At 42.9% G+C, this 21767-nt stretch overlaps 1 protein-coding gene across 1 annotated transcript in view; it reads left to right on the top strand.

Moving 5' to 3' along the window:
• The window catches only part of ATRN (attractin), a 148726-nt gene that overhangs the window by 96591 nt on the left and 30368 nt on the right, over positions 1–21767 (top strand). The window contains exons 25-26 of the mRNA XM_088056270.1: positions 8127–8188; positions 18616–18694. Coding sequence (XP_087912396.1) covers positions 8127–8188; positions 18616–18694 — 141 coding nt within the window. The remainder of the gene's footprint in view (positions 1–8126; positions 8189–18615; positions 18695–21767) is intronic.

Below are 21767 nucleotides of genomic sequence, written 5' to 3' on the forward strand. Positions count from 1 at the left end.
TTTTATACTTACTATTCTTGATTCCCTCTTGTGTACTTACATCACCTGTTCTTTAGGAAAACAACTTTTATGCCTTTTAAGCTCAGTAGACCGTGAAGCTCATTTTTCCTGGACTTTGAGGGTCCGAGTGAGAGTTTGAGCTGTTTTGTGCTGAAGTTTTAATTTTTTCCACGCTGAAACTCTCCAGCAATAGATGCATTCTGCCAAATGTAACCGAGCCTACAGGATGGTGTCAGAGCTGTGCCTGGCTCCAAGCCAGGGAACGGGATCCCTCCTTCCCAAACGCATCCACGCGGCTGGAGGGAGCTGCTTGAGCACCTGGTACTCCTGGATTGGGGTGTTTTCCTGATGGTGACTTGTCTTCTGTCTCAAGGTTTACAATCTTCATTTTTAACCACTTTTTCCAAGTGCCCCAGAGCTTACTTGTCTCCAGAATAACTGTTGCAATTGCAGGATCACAGATTCACTCTGAGACCATCGAGTCCAGCTGTTCCCCAGCACTGCCAAGGCCACTGCTGCCCACGTCCCCAAGTGCCACAAGCACGTGGCTGTTAATCCGTCCAGGGAGGGCTGCTCCATCACCACACTGAGCAGCTGGGCCAGGGCTGGACAGCCCTTTCCCTCATTTCCCCAAAATCCACCCTGAGCTGCCCTGAGGCCGTTCCCTCTCCTCCTGTCCCTGTTCCCTGGGAGCAGATCCCAAATCCCCCCCGGCTGTCCCCTCCTGCCAGGGACTTGTGCAGAGCCAGAAATTCCCCCTGAGCTTCCTTTGCTCCAGCCTGAGCCCCTTCCCACTCCTTCCCTATCTTGGACACACTTCCAGCCTCTCAAAGTCTTTCTTCTTGTAAGTGGCCTGAAAGAAGAACTGAGAAGTTCAGAGAATTCAGAAGAATTCAGGGGAATTCACTGAGGATCCGGAAGAACTGAGTTTTTTCTGGCCCTGCTTTGGCTTTCTTGGGGTGCTTTTCTGTCGTGTGGAGTTGTGCAGGGTCTGAGTTGAGTTTGCTGTTTCAATTACGGGACTTTCCACAATTTTATTTCTTACTGCACTTTAAATTTAGATGGGCATCACAATTCAACCCCTGGCTGTTTATTGAACAAATACTTCTCATTTGTCAGATTTGTGTGATAATTTCTGGGATGCAGTGGAATTTGGAACCACATCTTAAGCACTGCTTTTAATTTAGAGACAGTCGTGCTTATGTTCGCTCTACACAACATGAGAGAGTTCACATGGGAAGACAAAACACATATAATTGGCATTTCTGAGCCAACTGCTGACTGCAGCCAATTAGCTGAGAAGTGACAATTTGTGACTACTGCAGGAAGGCAGCACAGTATTGGAATATAAATCGATTTTCATCTCAGAATAAGTTCAGAAGTGAACCAGGTTTTATATTTGCGCAGTGGCGAGTATTTGTGCCATAAAGCTCAATGGCTCAGTTAATGTTGCAGCAGGTGAGGAGTAAGTCATTAATCTCTTTCATCCTTCATGCAGGAGCAGAGTGACTCGGAGCAGTAGGTGTGAAAATCAAATTTGAGCGAGGATTTTATTTTTGCGTGATGTAGAATGCAAATGTGGGCATGGGAGCCTCTCCAGCTGTTCTCTCTGATTTGGAGAAAGATGGATTTGATGGATGAACTGTTCAGTAGATGAGGAACTGGTCCAGAGGAGGCCATGGAAGTGCTGGAGCCTCTGCTCTGGAGACAGAATGAGAACTGGAGGTGTTCAGCCTGGAGAAGGGAAGGCTCCAGGGAGAGCTCAGAGCCCCTTCCAGTCTGGTTCTGATGTCCTCACCTACAGCATCAGGTGCATTGCAAACTCTGGGATCTCCCACCTCCAAATTGTGCTCCATTTCAACTTGTGGTGTGTCAGAGTTTTTCAAGTTATAATTGACTCCTGTTAAGATCCTTTCTTCTCTGAAACCTAAGGTTTAATTTTCTGTCTAGAGAACCTTTCCTGTGGATCAGGTTTAATTTTCTACCTAACCTCCAAATGTGGGTGCAGTTTTGCAGTTTATTTAGAACAAAGATCTGTGGTGCCTCTGAAGAGAATGTCTTTCTGCTTCTGTGGTGTGACTGGGGTATGGATTCACCCAGAAGCTCTTGGATGGGGCTTGGAGCAGCCTGGTCTGGTGGAAGGTGTCCCTGCCCATGGCATGAGATGGGCTTTAAGGTCCCTTCCCAGCCCATTCTGTGATTCTGGAGCAGCAGCTGGAGGCCAGGTGAGGTGTTCCAGGGCAGCTGCAATAGCTTTTACCCCTCTTTAGGCAACAAATGGAGCTTCCAGTGCATCCATGAAACCAAGGGCAAGGGTGCACCGTGGAAATTTAACCTATCCAAATTGAGTGGTCCACAAACAGATGTCTTTGTGTGCCTCAGTGTTTACATTTCTGTTGTGGAACTGGTCAGGTAATAATTTTTTGTTACTTCTTATTAGGCAACTGAACTGATCAGCTGAATCACAGATGGGGTTTCCACTGTGTGTAAAGGGCTGATAGGAATACCCCTGTGACCCTAGGTTTGGATGTCATAATCTGCATCTGAATCCCACAAATCATCTGCAGAGGTGAACAATCGCTTCCTTCTGGAAACTGTTCCTTGGAACTGACATTGCTGAGGTACTTTAAGAGCTGCCTGCCTGAAAAAGACTCATCTCAGGTTGCTGCTGTGTTTGCTCATCCCTCAGTGAACGGGGTCAGCTCCAAAATCCCAGCTTCTGAAGGATGTTTTTGAAAGGCTTTTTGCCCTTCATTCCTATGATTAGCTTTCTGTTGCCTTAATGACTTCCATGGCTCATTGAAGATGTTCACAGAACTCAGGAAGCACGTGGCAGAACTGAGACTGTTCAGGTGGTGAGCTGGATGGCTGTGTTGGCACATTCTTTCCTAAAACATCCCTGCCAGGGCTCTTAGAATTGTCTCACTGCTGCTCTGGGGTGGAGAGCACCGAGACCAAGGTGGGTCTTGGCCATGAGTTTCATTAGAGCACACTGTGTCTGAAGGAGAACTGGAACAGGGAATGACTACTCCTGGGGAGAAGTTTCCCCCCCAGCATTATTCTAGAGGGCAAAATGAATGTTTGATGACTTTGGCATCACTCAGGAATACTTAAAGCCCTTTTGTTTTACAGCAGGTCCTTTGACAAAGGCACTCAGCATCCCGGCCATGGCGTCCTATAAGTGTTGTCTGTATTTGCCAAGCTCGGGTTGAATCCTTGCCTCTAACCATAGGAAAAAAGAGACAAGACAGAGGAGTTTTGAGAAAGAAATAGATGAAGATGTGCATAAATGTCACCTGCAGCTTATTAGGCTTGTGGCTTTCTCTCACTGGAAGCCTGTGGAACTCCCAGCTTTCCACTTTTCCCTGCTACTTTTTGTTTGTTAACTTTGGTGCTGGGGCTACATTGAAATAAAAAGCAAAAAACAGCCCAGAAACCTCTGAGTTTCTGTGTGGTCCTGCAGACTTTCAAAACACCAGTGCTGTAGCATTCTCCCACCTGCCAGGTGAGGGTAATGGATGTAGCAGCTGGACCTTTTGATACCTTCTGAATTCACAGCAAGCCCCACAGCAAGCTGGGAGCCAGATTCACATTGTGCTGTCTCTGTTGGGCCCCTCTGCTTTCACAGGTTAATTAGACTCTTATTTTTCCTTTTCACACAGTTCTATTCTAGGAGCATGTCCTGTGCAAAATATCATTTCTAGTTTCTTTTTCTCATCCCTGATATGAAATAGGGATGAAAAGGAAGGCACTACTGGTGGGAATTTAGTCACTTTATATATTTGTGAAAAGAGATAAAAATATAATCTGTCAATGATCCTGAGTTATTACCAAGGTAAAAAAGTTGTGGGAACACTATTTCCTGTGCTTGTTTGTGTTTTCTCAAGTGTTTTGAGATCCAAAATGTAACAAATTATGGTATGAAGTTGCCGTACTTGAAATATTCTTTGGTATGTTCACAGAATCCCAGAATAGTTTGGGATGGAAATGACCTTAAAGCCCATCCAGGGGCAGGGACAGCTCCCACTGTCCCAGGAGCTCCAGCCCCAGTGTCCAGCCTGGCCTTGGGCACTGCCAGGGATCCAGGGGCAGCCCCAGCTGCTCTGGGCACCTGTGCCAGGCACTGCCCACCCTGCCAGGAACAATTCCTGCCCAAGATCCCAGCCCAATCTCCCCTTTCCCAGTGGAAGCCATTCCCTGGCTCCTGTCCCTCCACCCCTTGTCCCCAGTCCCTCTCCAGCTCTCCTGGAGCCCCTTTGGGCCCTGTAAGGTCTCCCCAGAGTCTTCTGCAACAACTCCAACTCTTATGTTATCAGTTCTTTAGTTAATTTTAGATTGGGGGTGCTAATATTATGTATAATATTGGAAATTATTTGAGTTTGTGGAAGTTTTCCTAATCCCATTGTGGTGAATAGTTTGGCTTCCTGTAAAATATCAGTAACTTCCAGCAGAAGTGGAAAGAGTTATGCTGTGATGAATTACCTGTGATGAGTAATCTGTTTATTACAGTTAAATGGGAAGAGTTACTCAAATTTGGTTCTTGCTGAATGTGACAAAAAATTTCTATATAATTTCTAATTTGCTTGGGGACTGATTTTTCTTAGTGGTATGTGGAACTCAATTTTTTGTTTTCAAAGAGTTCAGAACAGTAGTAGATCACAAGAATAGAGGTTTAAATAATTTTAGGTATTGTTGCATGTGCAGGTTTAAGGTGAACTTGGGTCTTAGTTGGCATAGTTTAGTACAAAATTGTTATCTCAAAAATATTCTCAATTTTCTTTTTTCTTGAAGAATAAACTCTGGTTCTTAGGCAAACCAAGTTCTGGTATGTAATTGTTCTAATTAGTTTTTTGAATTTTTTATCTGTCATAGGCTGTAGTTTAACTCCAGCAATATTTTGAGTTTGAAATTCCAGCTGTTGCTGAAATGTTGGTTGGGTTCAAATATACTTTTCCTTTGCTTATATTATTTTGTGGCCAAGTCATTTGCCATTACCTCCTTTGAAATTTGTGTGTACTGATTTCAAAACCAGAACAACTTTTAGATGTTGGCTAGTTAGACGAAGCCAAATTTTCTTCTTGGCTTCATATTTTATGCTAATCAAATGATAAAAAATGTAAAGCTTTTCATTATAAATTTTTGTCAGCCCATGCAGCCAGCTACTTCTGGTTCTCTAGAAAGCAGGTGGATTTTTTTGTACTTCAAATGATGTGGCAATAGAAAAAGCAGGACAGGCAGTTGTGCTCTCCAAGGCACCTTTCCAGATAAGATAAACACAAGCTTTTTAATATTCTTTGGAATTAACATAATTAAGTGTCTGATCTTAGCTACCCAAGGGTGCTGTGTTATTCCCTAGAATAAATATATATATATAGTATAAATATACAATATATATAAATATATATATATTGTATGAAACACCCTTGGGTGCTGTGTGTGGCTTGGGACGAGGCAGGGAGCTGCTCCGTGGAAAAGGAGCCGGGGGTGCTGCTCGCCAGCGGCTGAAGGTGACTCCAGGGGTGCCCAGGCAGAGGTTTCAGTTTAAGGTTTAAGTTGGATATGAAGGAAAATTTCTTCCCAGAAAGGGGAGTCCAGCCCTGGCTGCCCAGGGCAGTGCTGCAGTCCCCAGCCCAGTCCTCCAGGATTTCAGAGCTGTGTGCAGGTGGCCCTGGGGGACACGAGGCAGTGCTGGGGATGGCCAGACTGGATGGGCTCAGAGCCTAAACCTGAACAATTCTGGGATTCTTTGACGTGAAAGTGGGGATTGGATCGTGCAGCTGAGCCAAGGTTCTGCCTCGTACCCTGAACCTCTGCCCCAGCACGAGCCCCACAGAGCTTTCCTGCAGTTGAACTGCTCCATCCTTCGCTACAGAATTAGTTTTTTGAGAATGGATAAATGCATCTTCTACCATCCGTTAATTAAAAATGCAGACAGCTAAGAAATTGCTGCCGTATTTTTCATGGATCCAGAAAGAACAGCCTGCTTTGAACAGCTATTTCCAACCAAACTTCCAATGAAACTGAATTAAGTCCTGGGAACAGATTATATGAAGGAAAATGAAGCTCTAAGTAAGCAAACCATTAACAGTTATGAGACCAAATTGCCTGTGACACAGATTGGTCAGGTTTGATGGCACAACGTATTTTCAGCTTGTGAGGAACAAATTGTAGAAACAACCTGGGTTTTTTATCCACGTGTGAGGTACAGGTCCTCAGCTGGACTTTACAGGAGAAGAATTCCAATAAGTGGAGAAAAGAATCACCGCTGGTAATACATTTGTAAGGCTTCTGTGTGAAATAAATCTAAATTATTTTCTGTTTGTTTGTTTTTGTTTTATTTCTTTCCAGCAGTTGTTATCAAAAAATGAGAAGCCCTTCTCTGGTAACAGTCTCATTAATCTTTCATAGAATCTCTCTTATTTTAAAACTAACAGATCCTTGTTTTTTCTAATGGGGGCAGGTTTTGGTTTCCATCACAGAAACTGATCCTGATGGTCATTCACAGGGAACTGGCCTGTTAATGATTCCTTTGTGCTTTTAATTTTCTTTTTCTACTAAAGGATTGTCGATACTTAACAAGGGCTTTATTTTCAAATGCATCTCTTACAGTCACTCAGCATCATGGTTATTCTCAGAAGTAATAGGAAAAGTTATTATTTTTATACTGGCTGTGTTACATATTTGTATTTGGGGGTGTGATATTTCAGTAAGGATTATCTTTGCCTTAAAGACATTTCAGAATATTATGTTTATTCCAGAATATCCATTTATGCAAATACTGTACCACTTTAGTTACTAGGCATTGATTTTTTTTACACAAAAAGTGAAATCTTGCTCGCTGTCTTTTAATAATCAGAAGACTATTGGGAAGCATTTCAGAAGTAAAAATCAACAAGAAACTCTGTTTTCTTCTCTTTTGTTGGCAGGACTGTTGAGGTTGCAGCATCTGGTGTGCAGGTTTGGAGTTCACTTTCCAGCCACACAGTGGTTATGCATTGCAAAGGAACTTTCAGCTCGAAATATTTCAATTTATTGATAAGAAAACTATTTGGGGCAGCTTCTGTACCAAGTTACAATGGATATTTAAAGCAATTACGATCCTAGAACGTGTTCCAGAGCAACAGAAACCCAAGCAATGACGGAGTTTGCACATATGAATGAATTCTGGGATGTGGTTATTGCTGGGAGGAGGGATTTATGTTTGTGCTAATGTTGCCATAAGTACTGCTTATTAAGGGAGAAAACCAAGAAATGATACCAGAAACGGATTTAATATCCAAGAAAAGCTTTTGCCATTACAGCTTCCACTTTAATTCTGAAATAATTCTGTTACTTCATGAAAGAGTTAATATCCCGTTGTGGTGCTGAGAGGTTGATAGGCAGAGGAAATAGGAGGTACCTGGAAAGAACTTCTGATTCCTAATATTGCACAAGTTGCTTTTCTCTTGGCTGGCCTCCCCTCCACGTTGTTATTTTTACCCAGGCTCCCTAATCTTCCCTTTAGCCTCTAACCACCTCCCAGTTTCCTGTTCCCCTCTTCCCTCTGGTTTTTGTCCCAAAAATTCCATTGTTTCTCCCTGCTCATGCTGTTGGATTGCAGGGCAGTAAGTTAAGATGAATGCCACAGCTGTTTTCACTGTCTCTATCATCTTCTGTGTTTCGTGCCTCTTTGCAGCTCTTGGTGTAAGTTCCTTTTTCAAGGAGATTTTGTTGTCTGGATATTGTTTGAAATGTAAATATTGAATTTTGGGTTGCTGTGTAAACAATAATTAAAGATTTTCACTTTTAATTAAAGATTATTTGCAGCTCTGTGAAACCTCTTGTAAGTTTTTGAAGTAGTGTTTTCTTCAATGTGCACTGAAGAATATTCCTTGGAACATGGCTGGGAGATAGAGTTACTTGTTCAGCTTCATTTTTGGGATACATGTTTTCAAAACAATATGAAGTTGTAATTTATTTTCTTTTCCCTCAGAATATTTCTGTTCGTTTTCAAAAACAGTGTTCAAAAATATGAATTGATCTGAGTAAAGATACTTTTCATTGTCATTTTTAATCCTTTTTACATATCTTGAAATATGAATTTTCTTTCCAGTAAGTAACAGAAAGCATTTGCTTTTCTTTTGCAGATTGCATTCTCACAGCACAGCAACTTTATGGATCTGGTGCAGTTCTTTGTGACATTTTTCAGGTACTTTTCATTTAAGACTGCTAAATGTTCTTTAGGTTTTGGGCTTCAGAATTTGGGTTCTTTTTGGTCTGGATTTTAACTTAAACATCCTGCTTACAGCACAGCCTAGAAAATGGAAATCTTTGGTCAAATATTTAATTAGGAATTATGTTAAGAAAATTAATTGTCTGCCCATCTTTGCTGATGCATCCTGCTGGTGCTTGCAGGGAAAGGGAGAATGGGGCTGGGAGAGGCTTTTGAGAAAGGAGAAGTTCCTTTTGAGATGGTGTAGAAAACATTGACTTCCCACAGATATTGTGTGACTTACTGCAGCTTTTCACACCTTGTTGGACCCCAGTTGTAAACTGGGGAGTTATTTTGCAAAGAGTTAAGTCTGGAGTAATTTCCAACTCTAGGGTCCACCTTTTGATTTTAAACTGAACTCTGAAAGTATGTCAAGTTAAATAATGTATTAAATATGTATAAGTTATATATAAAGAAATTATTATTAATTGTTATTAATTATAATGTTATAAATAAAAGTATGTATAAATTACATACTGTAATTTATGTTACAGTACAATAGAAGACAAATACTTCTGCTTTTCATACACAACTTTAAGTTCATTTTTTAGTGTAAACTGAACTGGTGATTCCCTCAGAATGGGAGCCAACAGAAGCCATTTCATTACTTGTCTCCTCTTCTGTCCTCCAAAAAGCCAGCCCTACCAAAGAGGTGAAACACTTCACAGCAGGCCCTCTCTTCAAAGCTTCAAAATCCAGTGTATTGGCCTCTAAATCCAGTGTATTGGCCTCTGTTTAGGGACTGGTAATACTCTAGAAGTATAAGCCAATATCTGATCAATGAGGAGTTCTGCAGGAGGGACAGATGTGGAGTAAGCACTGCTCCAGCTCCCACAGCGTGTTCTGAAGTAGGCAGAATTATGCCTGGTATGAAATGAGCAGTGGGAATAATATCTTGCATTACATTTCACACTAAATTTAATTAAAGCAAGAAGCTCCAGACAGATCCTTCAGACAATGGTTTATATAATTATTTTTTTTTTCATATGGAGCTTTTAGAGAGTAGAATCTGCTTTAGTACAGTGCCTGGGGAGCAGTAGGTTTGAACCACCACCTTCCTGCCATTGGAGCAGAGTAGGGGGTTACTCCTGGCTCAGACTTGAGCATTTGTTTTGCTGAATTAATCACAAGTCAGCATCTTCCCTAAAAATCTTTGTGGTGGGGTAATTGCTTATTAGGAAAATGGGGAGGGAAGCAGTTGGTTCCTTAGTTCTTTTCTAATTGTGTAAGATAACTCTGCACTACAAAACCTGTCCATTAGTGCTTTACAGACCCAGCTACATCTGCACGTGAGGGTTTCAACTCCTCAGGATGAGGGATTGCTCCAGATTCATTATTTGAAGAGATTCCCAGAGCAGCTGGGGCTGCCCCTGGTTTACTGGCAGTGTCCAAGGCTGGGCTGTACCCTGGGGCTTGGAGCAGCCTGGGGTAGGGTAAAGTGCCCCTGCCCATGGCAAGGTGTGGAACTGGATGGTCCTCAAGGATCCTTCCAACCCAAATCCTTCCATGATTCCAGTCCCAGCTCAAAGCAGAAGATGAGTGCATTATGTATCTCAGTCAGCACATGCAGTTAACATACATGTCCAAAGTTTCCTGCAGGTTTCCTTTCCTCCATCACTCTATCACATGATCTCCTTGAGAAGTAATGTTGCAATATTGTTTAACATCCTAACAAGCCAGAGGAATAAGAATATTTGGATTTGGGAGAAGACAGTTTTCTGGCATTTTCCATTTAAGCATTTATAATGTGTTAGAAGTTCTTTGATTCTTTCATTACTCCTAAGCTTCTCTCCAAGTGTTTTATTTTACAGTCACTATAACTCCCTAATTAACCAGTGGATTAGAACAGTGTGATTCATCTCACTGGGTGTAGGGGAAACTATTGAAACATTTGCATTTTTAATGCTCTAGGGCACATTTCATAATTACTGTTGGATCCAAGGCAGACCATAAATAATATCTGAGAGACCCCTGTGCTGTTAATAAGCAACAGTTGGCTGAGAATTTGCTCCCTGAAACAGAGGCAAGGAAAATGCTTTGTGAAAACCTGAAACCAGTTGGTAACACTAACAACAAACTCAAAAAACTGGATATGTATCTATTTCTTAGGTGTAGTGGAGACCTAGAGAGATGTTGTTCTGGACAACAGATGTTTAGTTTGTTTGCATGTTTAAGGGTGTTGCTTCATTTTGCTGTTCTGGAGGAAATGCAGGAGCTGCCCAGAGCAGCTGGGGCTGCCCCTGGATCCCTGGCAGTGCCCAGGGCCAGGCTGGACACTGGGGCTGGAGCTCCTGGGACAGGGGGAGCTGTCCCTGCCGTGGCTGAGGGGCTGGAACAAGGTGGTTTTTAAGATCACTTCCAACCTGAACCATTCTGTGATTCTATGAATTTGGGAATTCTTTCTGAGCTGGAGATTCGAGGCACATTTCTGTGTTCTGGAAACCACTTCCCCTGCTTGGCTGTAAACCCATCCCAACTGTGCTTTTCTGCTGTGCAGCTGGAGGCATCACCTGTGCCTTGAGCTGTGTGGAGCACCTGAGAGGGAGACGGGGCATTTCCAGCTTCACTGCTGACATTTGAGATGAGTTAGGTCAGTCCAGCCCTTGCAGTGAGCTGCTGGATTGCCAAACTGCAGCACTGCTGAGTTTGTGGTACCCCAGGCACTGCTGGGCTGCCTGTGGGATGCACAGGGGTTTGGAAAAGCATTCAAACACCACCAGGCAGTGTGGAGCAGGACACAGTGCTGGTTTCCATTTCATTTAGGAGCTGCCACTGTGATCAGAGGGTTGTGTCTCACCTTTAGAGGGGCTGTTGGACTCTTGGAGTTCAGCACCAAGCCAGGCAGGCGGCTTTGTATTATCCTTAGTTTGTACCACGTGAATGTTTTATTTAAAGCTAAGAAAATGTCAGTGGATAAAGGTTGGTAGAGTGGTGAAGTTCTGAGTTTGTTAATATTGCATTATAATCAGAGCCGGAGGAAAAATGATGTTCCGACCATTGTTAACCTTTGCAAAGCAAATGAAGTGCAAGTAAACTGGGTTTTCTCTTTCCTCCCTTCTGCTTTTCATAATACAGTTCTTTAATTTGTAGATTGCACAGTTGTCTTTCAGCACACAGTTTGAGCAATTCTAACAATTTCTAGTGAACATTTTTATTCATAGCTATGCTTCCTTATCTTCCAAAAAATCTGTCTGCCAGCACATCTATCATAGATATTAATCACCAGTGTACCTTTATGTACAGAAGATGTAAAAATACCTGTGGCCTTGTAAGCACATATTACTTCCCAATAATCTTTCCACCTTTTTCTTTCTCTTCCCTTTTTCCATTCTTCCCTTTTCCTTCTCTTCCCTTCATCCTTCAGCCTAGAGAACACTTGAGATCATTTGAAGAACACTTACTGGGATCTCTACATACTTGAAAGGGGGTTCAAAGGAAGATGGGGATGGACATTTAAGTGGGGCCTGTAGTGATACAACAAAGGGTGACAACTTTAAATTAAAAGAGGGTCTATTAAGACCAGATCAGGGAAGAAATTTTTTATGGTGAGGGTGGTGAGACACTGGGCTAGGCTTCCCAGAGAGGGGTGAATACCCCATCCATTGAAACATTCCAGTCCAGGCTGGACAGGGCTCTAAGCAGTCTGACCTGGTTTAAGATGCTCCTGCTCACGGCAGACAGGTGGGACTAGATGATCTCTTAAGGTCTCTGCAAGCCAAACCATTCCATGATTCTATTCCATGATCTCATCCTGAGCTTTATTACACTGATTTACCATATGCCTCTGGTGTCTTCTACTGCACTTCTGGTTCTCACATGCACAGTTCATTTTGTTTCTTGCCTGCTGTTTGTCTTGTCTTCATTAACCTGTCCTTGAAACATCCTGCTAAGGAAGTCCAGTGTCTGGTCCAGTCTAGAGGGAGGTGTTGCTGCCCATGGCAGGGTGGTTGAAAGTGGATATAAGGTTCCTTCAGCCCAAATCAGTGTGATTCCATGATCCAACACTGACCTCTCCCACTGAGGCCTTTCAGTGACTGTTAGAGAAAATTTGTTATTTTACAAATGGAACAAAAGCTGCCAGTTTAGTGTTTTTGTGGTGGCACATCAAACCTCGTGTGCCCCTATTAGGGTCTGAATATCAAATGGAAATGGTGTAATTTTAGTTTGATACAAATAATTGGACTTGTTCCTCAGAAAAACTTGAGCAGGAGCACTATTTGCTCAGTACAAGACTGGCAGATGGTTTTATGTACTGTATATTGTTTTTCCTGTCTTTAAGTATTTTCCCAGTGTTTTCATTAAGTGGGAATGGCCTCCTGCAATAATTTAAATCTGGAGTTATGCTGCAGATACTTTATTTACTCTTGTTGCTTATTAAAAATTCTTTTACTGCAGCACAAATGACATTACTAAATATGTGCCTAAAATACAGTTTAAGTCCAATTTTTTTTTTTTTTTTTTTTGGTAGTAAAAGGAAGAGCTTGGGAATATTTTTTCATTATTTCTAACAAAATGAAGAAGATTAACAGTTCAGCATCATTAACTTCCTTCTTTCCATGTTCTCAGCACTCTTTACCTTACCCTCCATAGTCATAGAATAGAATCATAAATCATCCAGGTTGGAAAAACCCTCTGAGCTCAGCAAGTTCAAGCACCCCCCAGCACTGCCCAGGCCACCACTGCCCCATGTCCCCAAGTGCCACATGCACACAGCTTTGAAATCCCGCTGGGGCCGGGGGCTCCTCTCCTGCCCTGGGCACTTCCAAGTCCTGAGCACCTTTTCCAGGAAGGAATTTCCCCAAAATCCACCCTGAGCTGCCCTGAGGCCGTTCCCTCTCCTCCTGTCCCTGTTCCTGGGAGCAGATCCCAAATCCCCCCCGGCTGTCCCCTCCTGCCAGGGACTTGTGCAGAGCCAGAAATTCCCCCTGAGCCTCCTTTGCTCCAGCCTGAGCCCCTTCCCAGCTCCCTCAGGAATTCTCCAGCCCCTTCCCAGCTCCCTCAGGAATTCTCCAGCCCCTTCCCAGCTCCCTCAGGAATTCTCCAGCCCCTTCCCAGCTCCCTCAGGAATTCTCCAGCCCCTTCCCAGCTCCCTCAGGAATTCTCCAGCCCCTTCCCAGCTCCCTCAGGAATTCTCCAGCCCCTTCCCAGCTCCCTCAGGAATTCTCCAGCCCCTTCCCAGCTCCCTCAGCTGCTCCTCATCAGACTTGTTGTCCTGGTTTTGGCTGGGATAGAGTTAATTTCTTCTCAGGAGCTGTTCTAGTGCTGTATTTTGGGTTCAGAATGAGAATAATGTTGATAATGCACTGATGCTTTGGGTTTTGCTAAGTTGTGTTTCTCAGAAGTTGGTTGGCTTTTTCTTTCCTCTTGCTCTGCCAGTGAGGAGTTACTCAAACTGGGAGCGATCACAGCTGGGACAGGTGACCCCAACTGGCCAAGTGGATATTCCAGAGCTCAGAACATCATGCCCAGTATATAAACTGGGGGAGTTACCTGGAAGGGTCTGATCTGCCAAGGGGGGCTGGCATTCTTCAGCAGTTATACTGTGCATCAGTTGTTTGGTTGGGTTTTTTGTTTCTCTTTTTAATATCATTATTATTATTATTTGTTATGTAATTGTACTTTATTTTGTTTTCAATTATTAAACTGTTCTTCTCTCAGCCTACAAATTTTACTTCTGATTCTCCTCCCCACTCCACCAGGGTGGGGAGAAGAGAAGGGAGTTGAGTGGCTTTGCAGTGCTTAATTTCCACCTGGGTTTAAGCAATGCCCCTGTTCTCCAGACCCTTCCCTGCCTCCACTGCCCTCCCCTGCCCCAGCCAAGGGGAGTTGTGGCTTCTTGAGCCTTGTGCCACTTCCAGCAGAAAGATGAGGTCAGGAATCTGCCTCGATGGGCTGCAGACAGCTGTTTGGCAAGGCCCAGCCAACCACCTGTATGTTTTATATTTGTTCCAATTATTTAAAGGTTTAATGCATCCAGTACTTTAAACTGTGTCTTGTAACTCTCCAGCATATTAAAATTTACTTGTAAATAGCACTTAAATAGCTTCTAATTCATCAAAATAATTTGGGCTGTGTTTCTAGTAATCATGGCAGCGCTTTCTGAAATTATTAAGTGACCTGTGTAAGTTAAAGCACATTAGCAGTGAGGCTGCTGTACATTTTGGTGTTTAAAGCTGCCATTATTTACAAGCAATTCTGATGTGGAGAAACATTTAATGAGGGTTTAATAATTGGGCCCTAATACACCAGATGGATTTTCTTCTCCCTCCTGCATCACAATAAAGTGCTGATGGAGTTTTCCAGACATTTAAAGATGGAAGTGGATTTGTTTGTGACAGTTTGAAAAGCTTTAAGGACACCAGGAGTGGAGAGAGTATTATTTCTGTGGTGACAAGGAGATTAAAGTCCAGAATAAAACCAGACAGTGTGCTTAAATTCAGATTTTTGTGTCAGTGTGGGAATGCCCTGTGGTATTCTGAAGGCTGATGAACTGAAGTTTCATGCAGGTGTTGAGGCTAATCTAATGAATAGTTAAGAATGAATTAATAAAGCTATTTGCCAAATAGAATATTGTCCATAAAATATAAATGTGTCCCCTCTCTGCATTGCAATATTTATGCTGTGTAAGCAAAGATTTGTATAACTGCATGGGCCAGTGGAAGCTCTACTTGGTAGAACCTGACTGAAATGGTTCAAATTTCCCTGGGATGAAAAACTCTCCAGGGTGTTAGGTGGCTCTTGATGGTTCTTTTTCCTTCCATTCTGGTTTCACACCTGAGTTTGCAGTTATCCTTTTTTTCTGTTGGAAAAATTTAACTGGTCTCAGTTAATTGGGTGGGTCATAGAGTATAGGAAAATGGAAATCCAGCAGCTGATAGAATCACAAAATAGCTTGGGTTGGAAGGGAACTTAGAGATGACCTTGTTTCACCCCCTTGCTATGGCAGGGACATCTCCCACTATCCCAGAGTACTCCCAGCCCCATCCAACCTGACCTGGGACACTTTCTGGAATGGGGCAGCCCCAGCTGCTCTGGGCACCTGTGCCAGGCACTGCCCACCCTGCCAGGAACAATTCATGCCCAAATCCCATCCAGCCCTGTCCTCTGGCACTGGGAGCCATTCCCTGGCTCCTGTCCCTGCAGCCCTTGTCCCCAGTCCCTCTCCAGCTCTCCTGGAGCCCCTTTGAGCCCTGCAAGGGGCTCTGAGCTCTCCCTGGGGCCATTTGAGATGGGGGAAGCTACAGAGAGAAGACCTGGGGGAGGAGTGGATTTCCAGGATGAAGGATGCTCTTGGTAGGCTGATATTTTTGGAGAGAAACACGAAGGATAGGGCAAAGCAAATCCTGTTGTGAAATTGTATTTTTAAAGTAATTTGTAAGCAGGTGGATATTCATGGCTGGCAGAGATGTGTCTGAAGCTGTGGAGGAGAGAGCAGGGCAGAGCAGCAGAGCTTTATCCAGGACTCTGCCAGCCATCGACTCTCACTCCAAACCATTTCCCAGCAGCTGCACACAGCTGTTTCTTTCTGCTGCTTCCATATTTACTAAGTTGCTTTCCCAGAGAAAGCTGGGAAAAAAACCCCTTCTTTAAAGCTACTGATGCTCACATCAGGTCTTTTGACTTATTTCAGGATGGTTTAGGCTGAGTAAATGTAACAATAGATCTTGATTTCGCTCTGCCCCTGGGGCTTTTCCAGCAGGTGATGGACTGCATCAGGCTCTGCCTTTTATTTCTCCCGGAGTGCTTCCAAGGGATGTTAGTTCAAGGGGAAGATATATTTCCTTAGTGATTTTATAGCTTTTGTGGGTATTTGCTGCCTCCTTGTGACAGTACAAAGATGTATGGTGCTGTTCCTTTGAAATATAAGGGTACTATGGTGAGTGTTTTAGGAGAAGTTTTTATTAGTCTTTAATTGTTAATTCCTCTCTGTGTTTTATCAAGAAAGTCTTGGCTGTGGTGCCAGAAATGGGCAGGAAAGAGAAACCAGTGAAAGACTCTGGAACATGCAGACCTGTGCAGTGTTGCATTTTGGGAAGGGGTTTTAGTAATAAAGGTGATCCTCTTAGTTCTCCACTCTAGCTGTCTTCTCTGAGGGAGTAAATAATATCTAGGGAGACATATTTACAGTGCCACTGAAAATGTGGCACCTGGGGACATGGATTAGCGGTGGCCTTGGCAGTGCTGAGTTAATGGTTAGGGTTGGACTCGATCTTAAATGTCTTTTCCAACATAAATGATTCTGTGATTCTATGAAATCAACCCAAAGTAAGAGGTCCAACAGTTTTCAAATTGCTGAGGTCACTTTTTTCCTAAAAATGGGCCATCCTTACAGCAGTTAAGCATGTTTTTATGTTTGTCCTCCACTTCCTGTGTGTATTTCTGGAGCTGTCTGGTGGATCCATGTGACTGGGATGTTATGGAAACGTGGAGACCTCGTGGACTTTGTTGGCTGTGGGTGGCACAATGCAGGTTCATCTGTATCCCTGACCTTCTGAGAAACTTCTTCTGGGGAAACTCCTCTGAAATGGCTAATTTAACAGAGGTGCTTGATATTATTGGCATTTTTGCCATTGCTGGCATTTTTCCTGTGCCCCTTGGACTTCCATCTTTTCTTTCCCCAAATGAAGGTGTACTGAGGAGGTAAACATGGAGAAGCCATGGCAGCAGCTTATGTTGCACATAAACTGCATCTGAAATCATAAAATCATGGAATGGCTTGAGTTGGAAGGGGCCTTAAATCCCTTCCAGTTCCATGGCAGGGACAGCTCCCACTGTCCCAGGAGCTCCAGCCCCAGTGTCCAGCCTGGCCTTGGGCACTGCCAGGGATCCAGGGGCAGCCCCAGCTGCTCTGGGCTCCTGTGCCAGGGCCTTGCAAGTCAAACAAGTGTGAACTTTTTAATCTTATATGCTACATGATAGTAAAGCATATTTCTGTGCATAACTAAGCCTGAAAAGTGTAATCCTGTCATTGTCTGCCTGCCTTTGGGTATCTGTGCCCGATCCACGGAGTTTTCATATCCCCTGGTCTGTAGGTGGTGAGATGGCAACAAGAACAGTCTCCTTACCTTTTGCTTTTCTCGGGGAATGTTTCCTGCTGTCTCTCCTGGTGTTTAATTAATTACAGGCATTTCCAAGTCATTGTATCACGGAATCATCCAGGTTGGAAAAACCCTCTGAGCTCAGCGAGTTCAAGCACCCCCCAGCACTGCCCAGGCCACCACTGCCCCATGTCCCCAAGTGCCACATGCACACAGCTTTGAAATCCCGCTGGGGCCGGGGGCTCCTCTCCTGCCCTGGGCACTTCCAAGTCCTGAGCACCTTTTCCAGGAAGGAATTTCCCCAAAATCCACCCTGAGCTGCCCTGAGGCCGTTCCCTCTCCTCCTGTCCCTGTTCCCTGGGAGCAGATCCCAAATCCCCCCCGGCTGTCCCCTCCTGCCAGGGTGCAGTGACAATATCTCTGTGCTCCTTTGCAAATTCTCTCTTCCAGAGAAAGCCCTGTAGGAGCATCCAGAGCCCGGTGGTTGCTGTGAGTGATGCACTTGAGCAAATAAGTTGTCTGTTCTGATTAATTTTCCTTTCAATGGGAACTTTCCTTTAACCTGTCTTTCAATATTCGCTGGAACGTGGGAAGAGTTTGGAGATGTTTTCTGTAGCTCATCAGTGCAGTCCTTGAGGAAAGAGGCTTTCACTGGGGTTCAGATTTTAATCTTACTTTGTGTGCCTTGAAGTTGCTCATTAGGTATTCAGTGTGGTAAGATCATAACCATCAATATAGTCGATTATTATTATTACTACTACTACTACTACCACTGTTTTTTGTTTTAGCTACTGCCTTACATTTTCCCTGGAAATTGATATATCCATTCATCCTTTTTTCCCCCTCTTTTGACTGAAAAAAACCGATATATTTGGGGAAATCAAGAAATGCCTATAGTTCTGTAGCAGCCTGTCTGCTCCACACTCTATCTTATTTTTGTAATTTGGAAAAGAAACAATAATCAATTTTCTCTGCTTCTTTCAAGGCTTTTCTTTTTGGGGTTATCCTCTCACTTGAAATGCCACTGGAGATAGGCAGTGGAGTAGTGACTTTTTGAATCTGATTAAATCTTTCAGCCTTAATGTCATTTAAGGAAGTCAGATAGGGAACTTTGGAACAACATTTTTCCCTGAAAATAACTGTGTCATTCCTCATTTGTTATTAGAAGCACTGAACTGTGCTGGATTATCTTTCTTCACTGTATCTCTAATTATTATAGAGCTTTTCATTTAACTTTGCATTTCCTGGAGTTTTTCAGCTTGCCAGCGTGTTATGAGCGAGGGCAATAAAATATTATTTTCTGTCTTTTTCCACTTTCCGTTCCAGTTGTTTCCTGTCGTTGCTCCTGGTGGCGGCTGTGGTTTGGAAGATTAAACAAAGTTGCTGGGCATCACGACGGAGAGAGGTGAGAGGATGAAGTGTTGTTCCTTAAATGACTTTTTAATGGTTGTTCTCTCTAGATGCATATTTATTCACATATGCCTCACATTAACCTTAAATTGAAGGCTAAGCTAATTCAGTTAATGCTGCTGTTTAGGCCTTTAGCGTATTTTTGATTACAGTTTCAGTGACAAATTATGTTATTTTAGTATCCTGATGCTGCAGTTTCTGTGAAGCACCAAAAAAATAGGGGTGAATATACTGAATTCCCAGAACTTCTATTTCTAGACAGCACGAGTACAAAACCACATAAATTAGGAGATTCTGTTTCAAAATAGGAAATAAAAATAGAAACATTAGCTTTTGTGTAATATGTTAAAAAAAAGAAGTCAAATCCCCGTTTTCAAATTAAATCTTATTCAGATATTTTTGGTGGTTGGTTTTTTTCCTCCCTGGAACATTAGGAGTATAAGAAGAAGGTGGGGAAGCCACCCAGGATGTGGAAATATGTAATTTACTACTTAAAAATGTGAATTTTAGAGCCAAAGTTTTTTTTCCTCTTCACTGACCCATGGTCCAAATGAGCTCCACAGCTTTTTGTGTTTGCATCATGTAAATAACTTTGTGCTTTACATGCCCAAAATCTGGTTCCTCCTTGTTTATCCCTGATTTATTTTTGTTCACTGCCTTCTTGTCTTGCTTCCCAATGAACCTGATTTCCTGCACTCAGGGTGACCGAGATGAGGTGGCCAGTTGTTGTGGCACAAAGAATGTGCCCTTAGTCCTCGTTTTTCAGCACAAATGCCCACGAGTTGTGTTTGTGGAGATGTCCTGGGTGCCACCAGCCACCAACCACACATTCATGGTGTCTTCTTGGTGTGCTGAAAGCGTGGAATGTGCAGGTATCAGAGGCTGGGCTGCACCTGGAACTATTTTTAGGAGCTTTGTCTTGTTTATTATAAATATTATTATAAATCTGTTTATTTCTCTGCAAAATGAGAGAAGCCAGACATTATTTGAGCGAGTCCGTGTGCACTTTCTGTATGTAGTTATCTATATGTCATCACCAGGTTCCCTAAGGAATGAGGTGTGTTTCTTCCCTGCTCTGGGTTTCCAGGTGAGATCTGCCCAATCCTCTAGGTTTTCCTCCCCGTTCTCCTGCTGGGATGAAGCTCTTGGCAGCTGCAGACACCCGGCCGTGTCACTGTTCTGTTCAAGAGTGGTTTGTTCCTACACAGGAGTTGATCAAGAGGATTTGGAGGATTAATTTTTACAGTGTTGGAATTCTTCACAAGTCCCTGTTTCCTCTGTATCTTCAGGAATCTGTAGCTGGTTGTACTGCACACTGCAGTGGTGTGAATAATATGAATTTATTCCATATGAGGAGATCCTCTCTGGAAATAAAGCAGGATGATGTGTGATAACTCTTCTCCTCTTCTTCCTCTTTCTGCTTCAGATACTTCTGCTCCTGCTGGTGAATTCACTGCAGAATATAATCATTGCTTTTCAAACAGATAACCCTTAATCTTGGAAATAATAGAAGTCTATGTGGTTTTCTGTATTCTCTGAAGGTAGATAAATTTTTACTAGGGCAGCTGGTTTTTTCCTTCTCACTTTCTTGGCAAGAAACTAAGCTGGAGTCAGCATAACATCCCCTGTGGCTCCTGGGGTTAAGTGTTATCTAGGAATGTATAAGGAATATAGACCAAGAAGTAAATTCTGTGCTTTGGAGCTCAGTTAAAGTATTTGAGTGGTGGCCTAAGCGAGAAATGTCTCTATAAATTAAGTTACAGTCTGATGCAGGTTTTAAGGAAAAGAAAAAACTGGAGTATTGGCAATATATTGGCATGTTTCAGTCTAAATTCAATCTACATATGTGGCTGTTTGACAGGCAGTTCATCAGGGTGGTGTTTTCCAGGCACATTCCTGTCTTTTGCTGTTATTTATCTTGCTCCCTCTTTTTATCTAGTGACTCTATCTTGTAATTCATGGAACTCTGCTGTTCCATTCATCCTCTGTTAGAAATACTTGTAAATCTTGAGGAAACAGTTTAAAATCTCTGTTGTGCCATAATTACATGTATTAATACAGACTTTATCCAGGAACAAAAGTCTACCCAAGGATTTGTTTTCTCAGATGATTTTATAGCTTGAAGGTGGAGTTTTTGTACTGATTGTCAGTAAATCCAAGCAAAGGTCTCTTCAGTAGTTAAAAATAATGATCTCTGCCCCATCCCTGGCAGCGTCCAAGGCCAGGCTGGTTGGGGCTTGGAGCACCCTGGGACAGTGGAAGGTGTCCCTGGGGTTGGAACTACAAGATCTTCATGGTCCCTTCCAACACAAACTGTTCCATGATTTTACAAAATGCTGCGGCCCTGAAGGAAGATCCTTCTCTGGTTTGGGCTCTATTTTATATATATATGTATTATATATAGCAGTAGTCAAGTTACAATCACCTGTTTCTCATGTATGTAATAACTCTGTAGTAACTCCCCATCTGTGTAGTAACTCTGCTTTTCTCTAATCTCAGCCATCAAGCCAGTAGTATGGCTAGTAATAGAATTCTTTCCTTTCCTGTATTTCAGCTAAACTTCTGTGCCCAGCTGCTTGCAAGTGTCCATGTCAGCGCTTCAGCCTCCTGGCTGAAGGCTCTGTGGGGTGTGCAGGACAACGTGTGCTTGTAGGAAAATGAGTTTGGAACACTGAGCTGAAGTTCAAGCCTTGCAGAGTGTAAAACTTGACCTGAAGTAAAAATGGGAATGATTTGTGTCATATCAGGCATTTAGGAGATGGAATTGTAAACTGTGTGTTTATTCCCTTGCCATTGAGCCCTATGTTTGAGTATCTTCAGACATCTTAAAATAGGGAAAACAGAAATAAAAAGGCAGCTTTTATAGGAGGCTTGGAATGAGGTGGATGACATCAGGAAATAGGGATAGGAAACCTCTCTGTCTTGCCTGTAGAAAATGACATGTTAAAGGGATCAAGGTGGTAACAGAGAATAATGCACAAAGTATGAGAGTGATGCTAGAATTTTAATATGCTCCTCGGCTGTAAGGAATGTTCTGTCCTATTGTTCTGTTTTTGCACCCAAATCCT

This window comes from Pseudopodoces humilis, chromosome 6, assembly GCF_049639895.1.
Source record: "Pseudopodoces humilis isolate 2021_Gansu_Grassland_sample_001 chromosome 6, ASM4963989v1, whole genome shotgun sequence".
Taxonomy (NCBI): Eukaryota; Metazoa; Chordata; class Aves; order Passeriformes; family Paridae; genus Pseudopodoces; species Pseudopodoces humilis.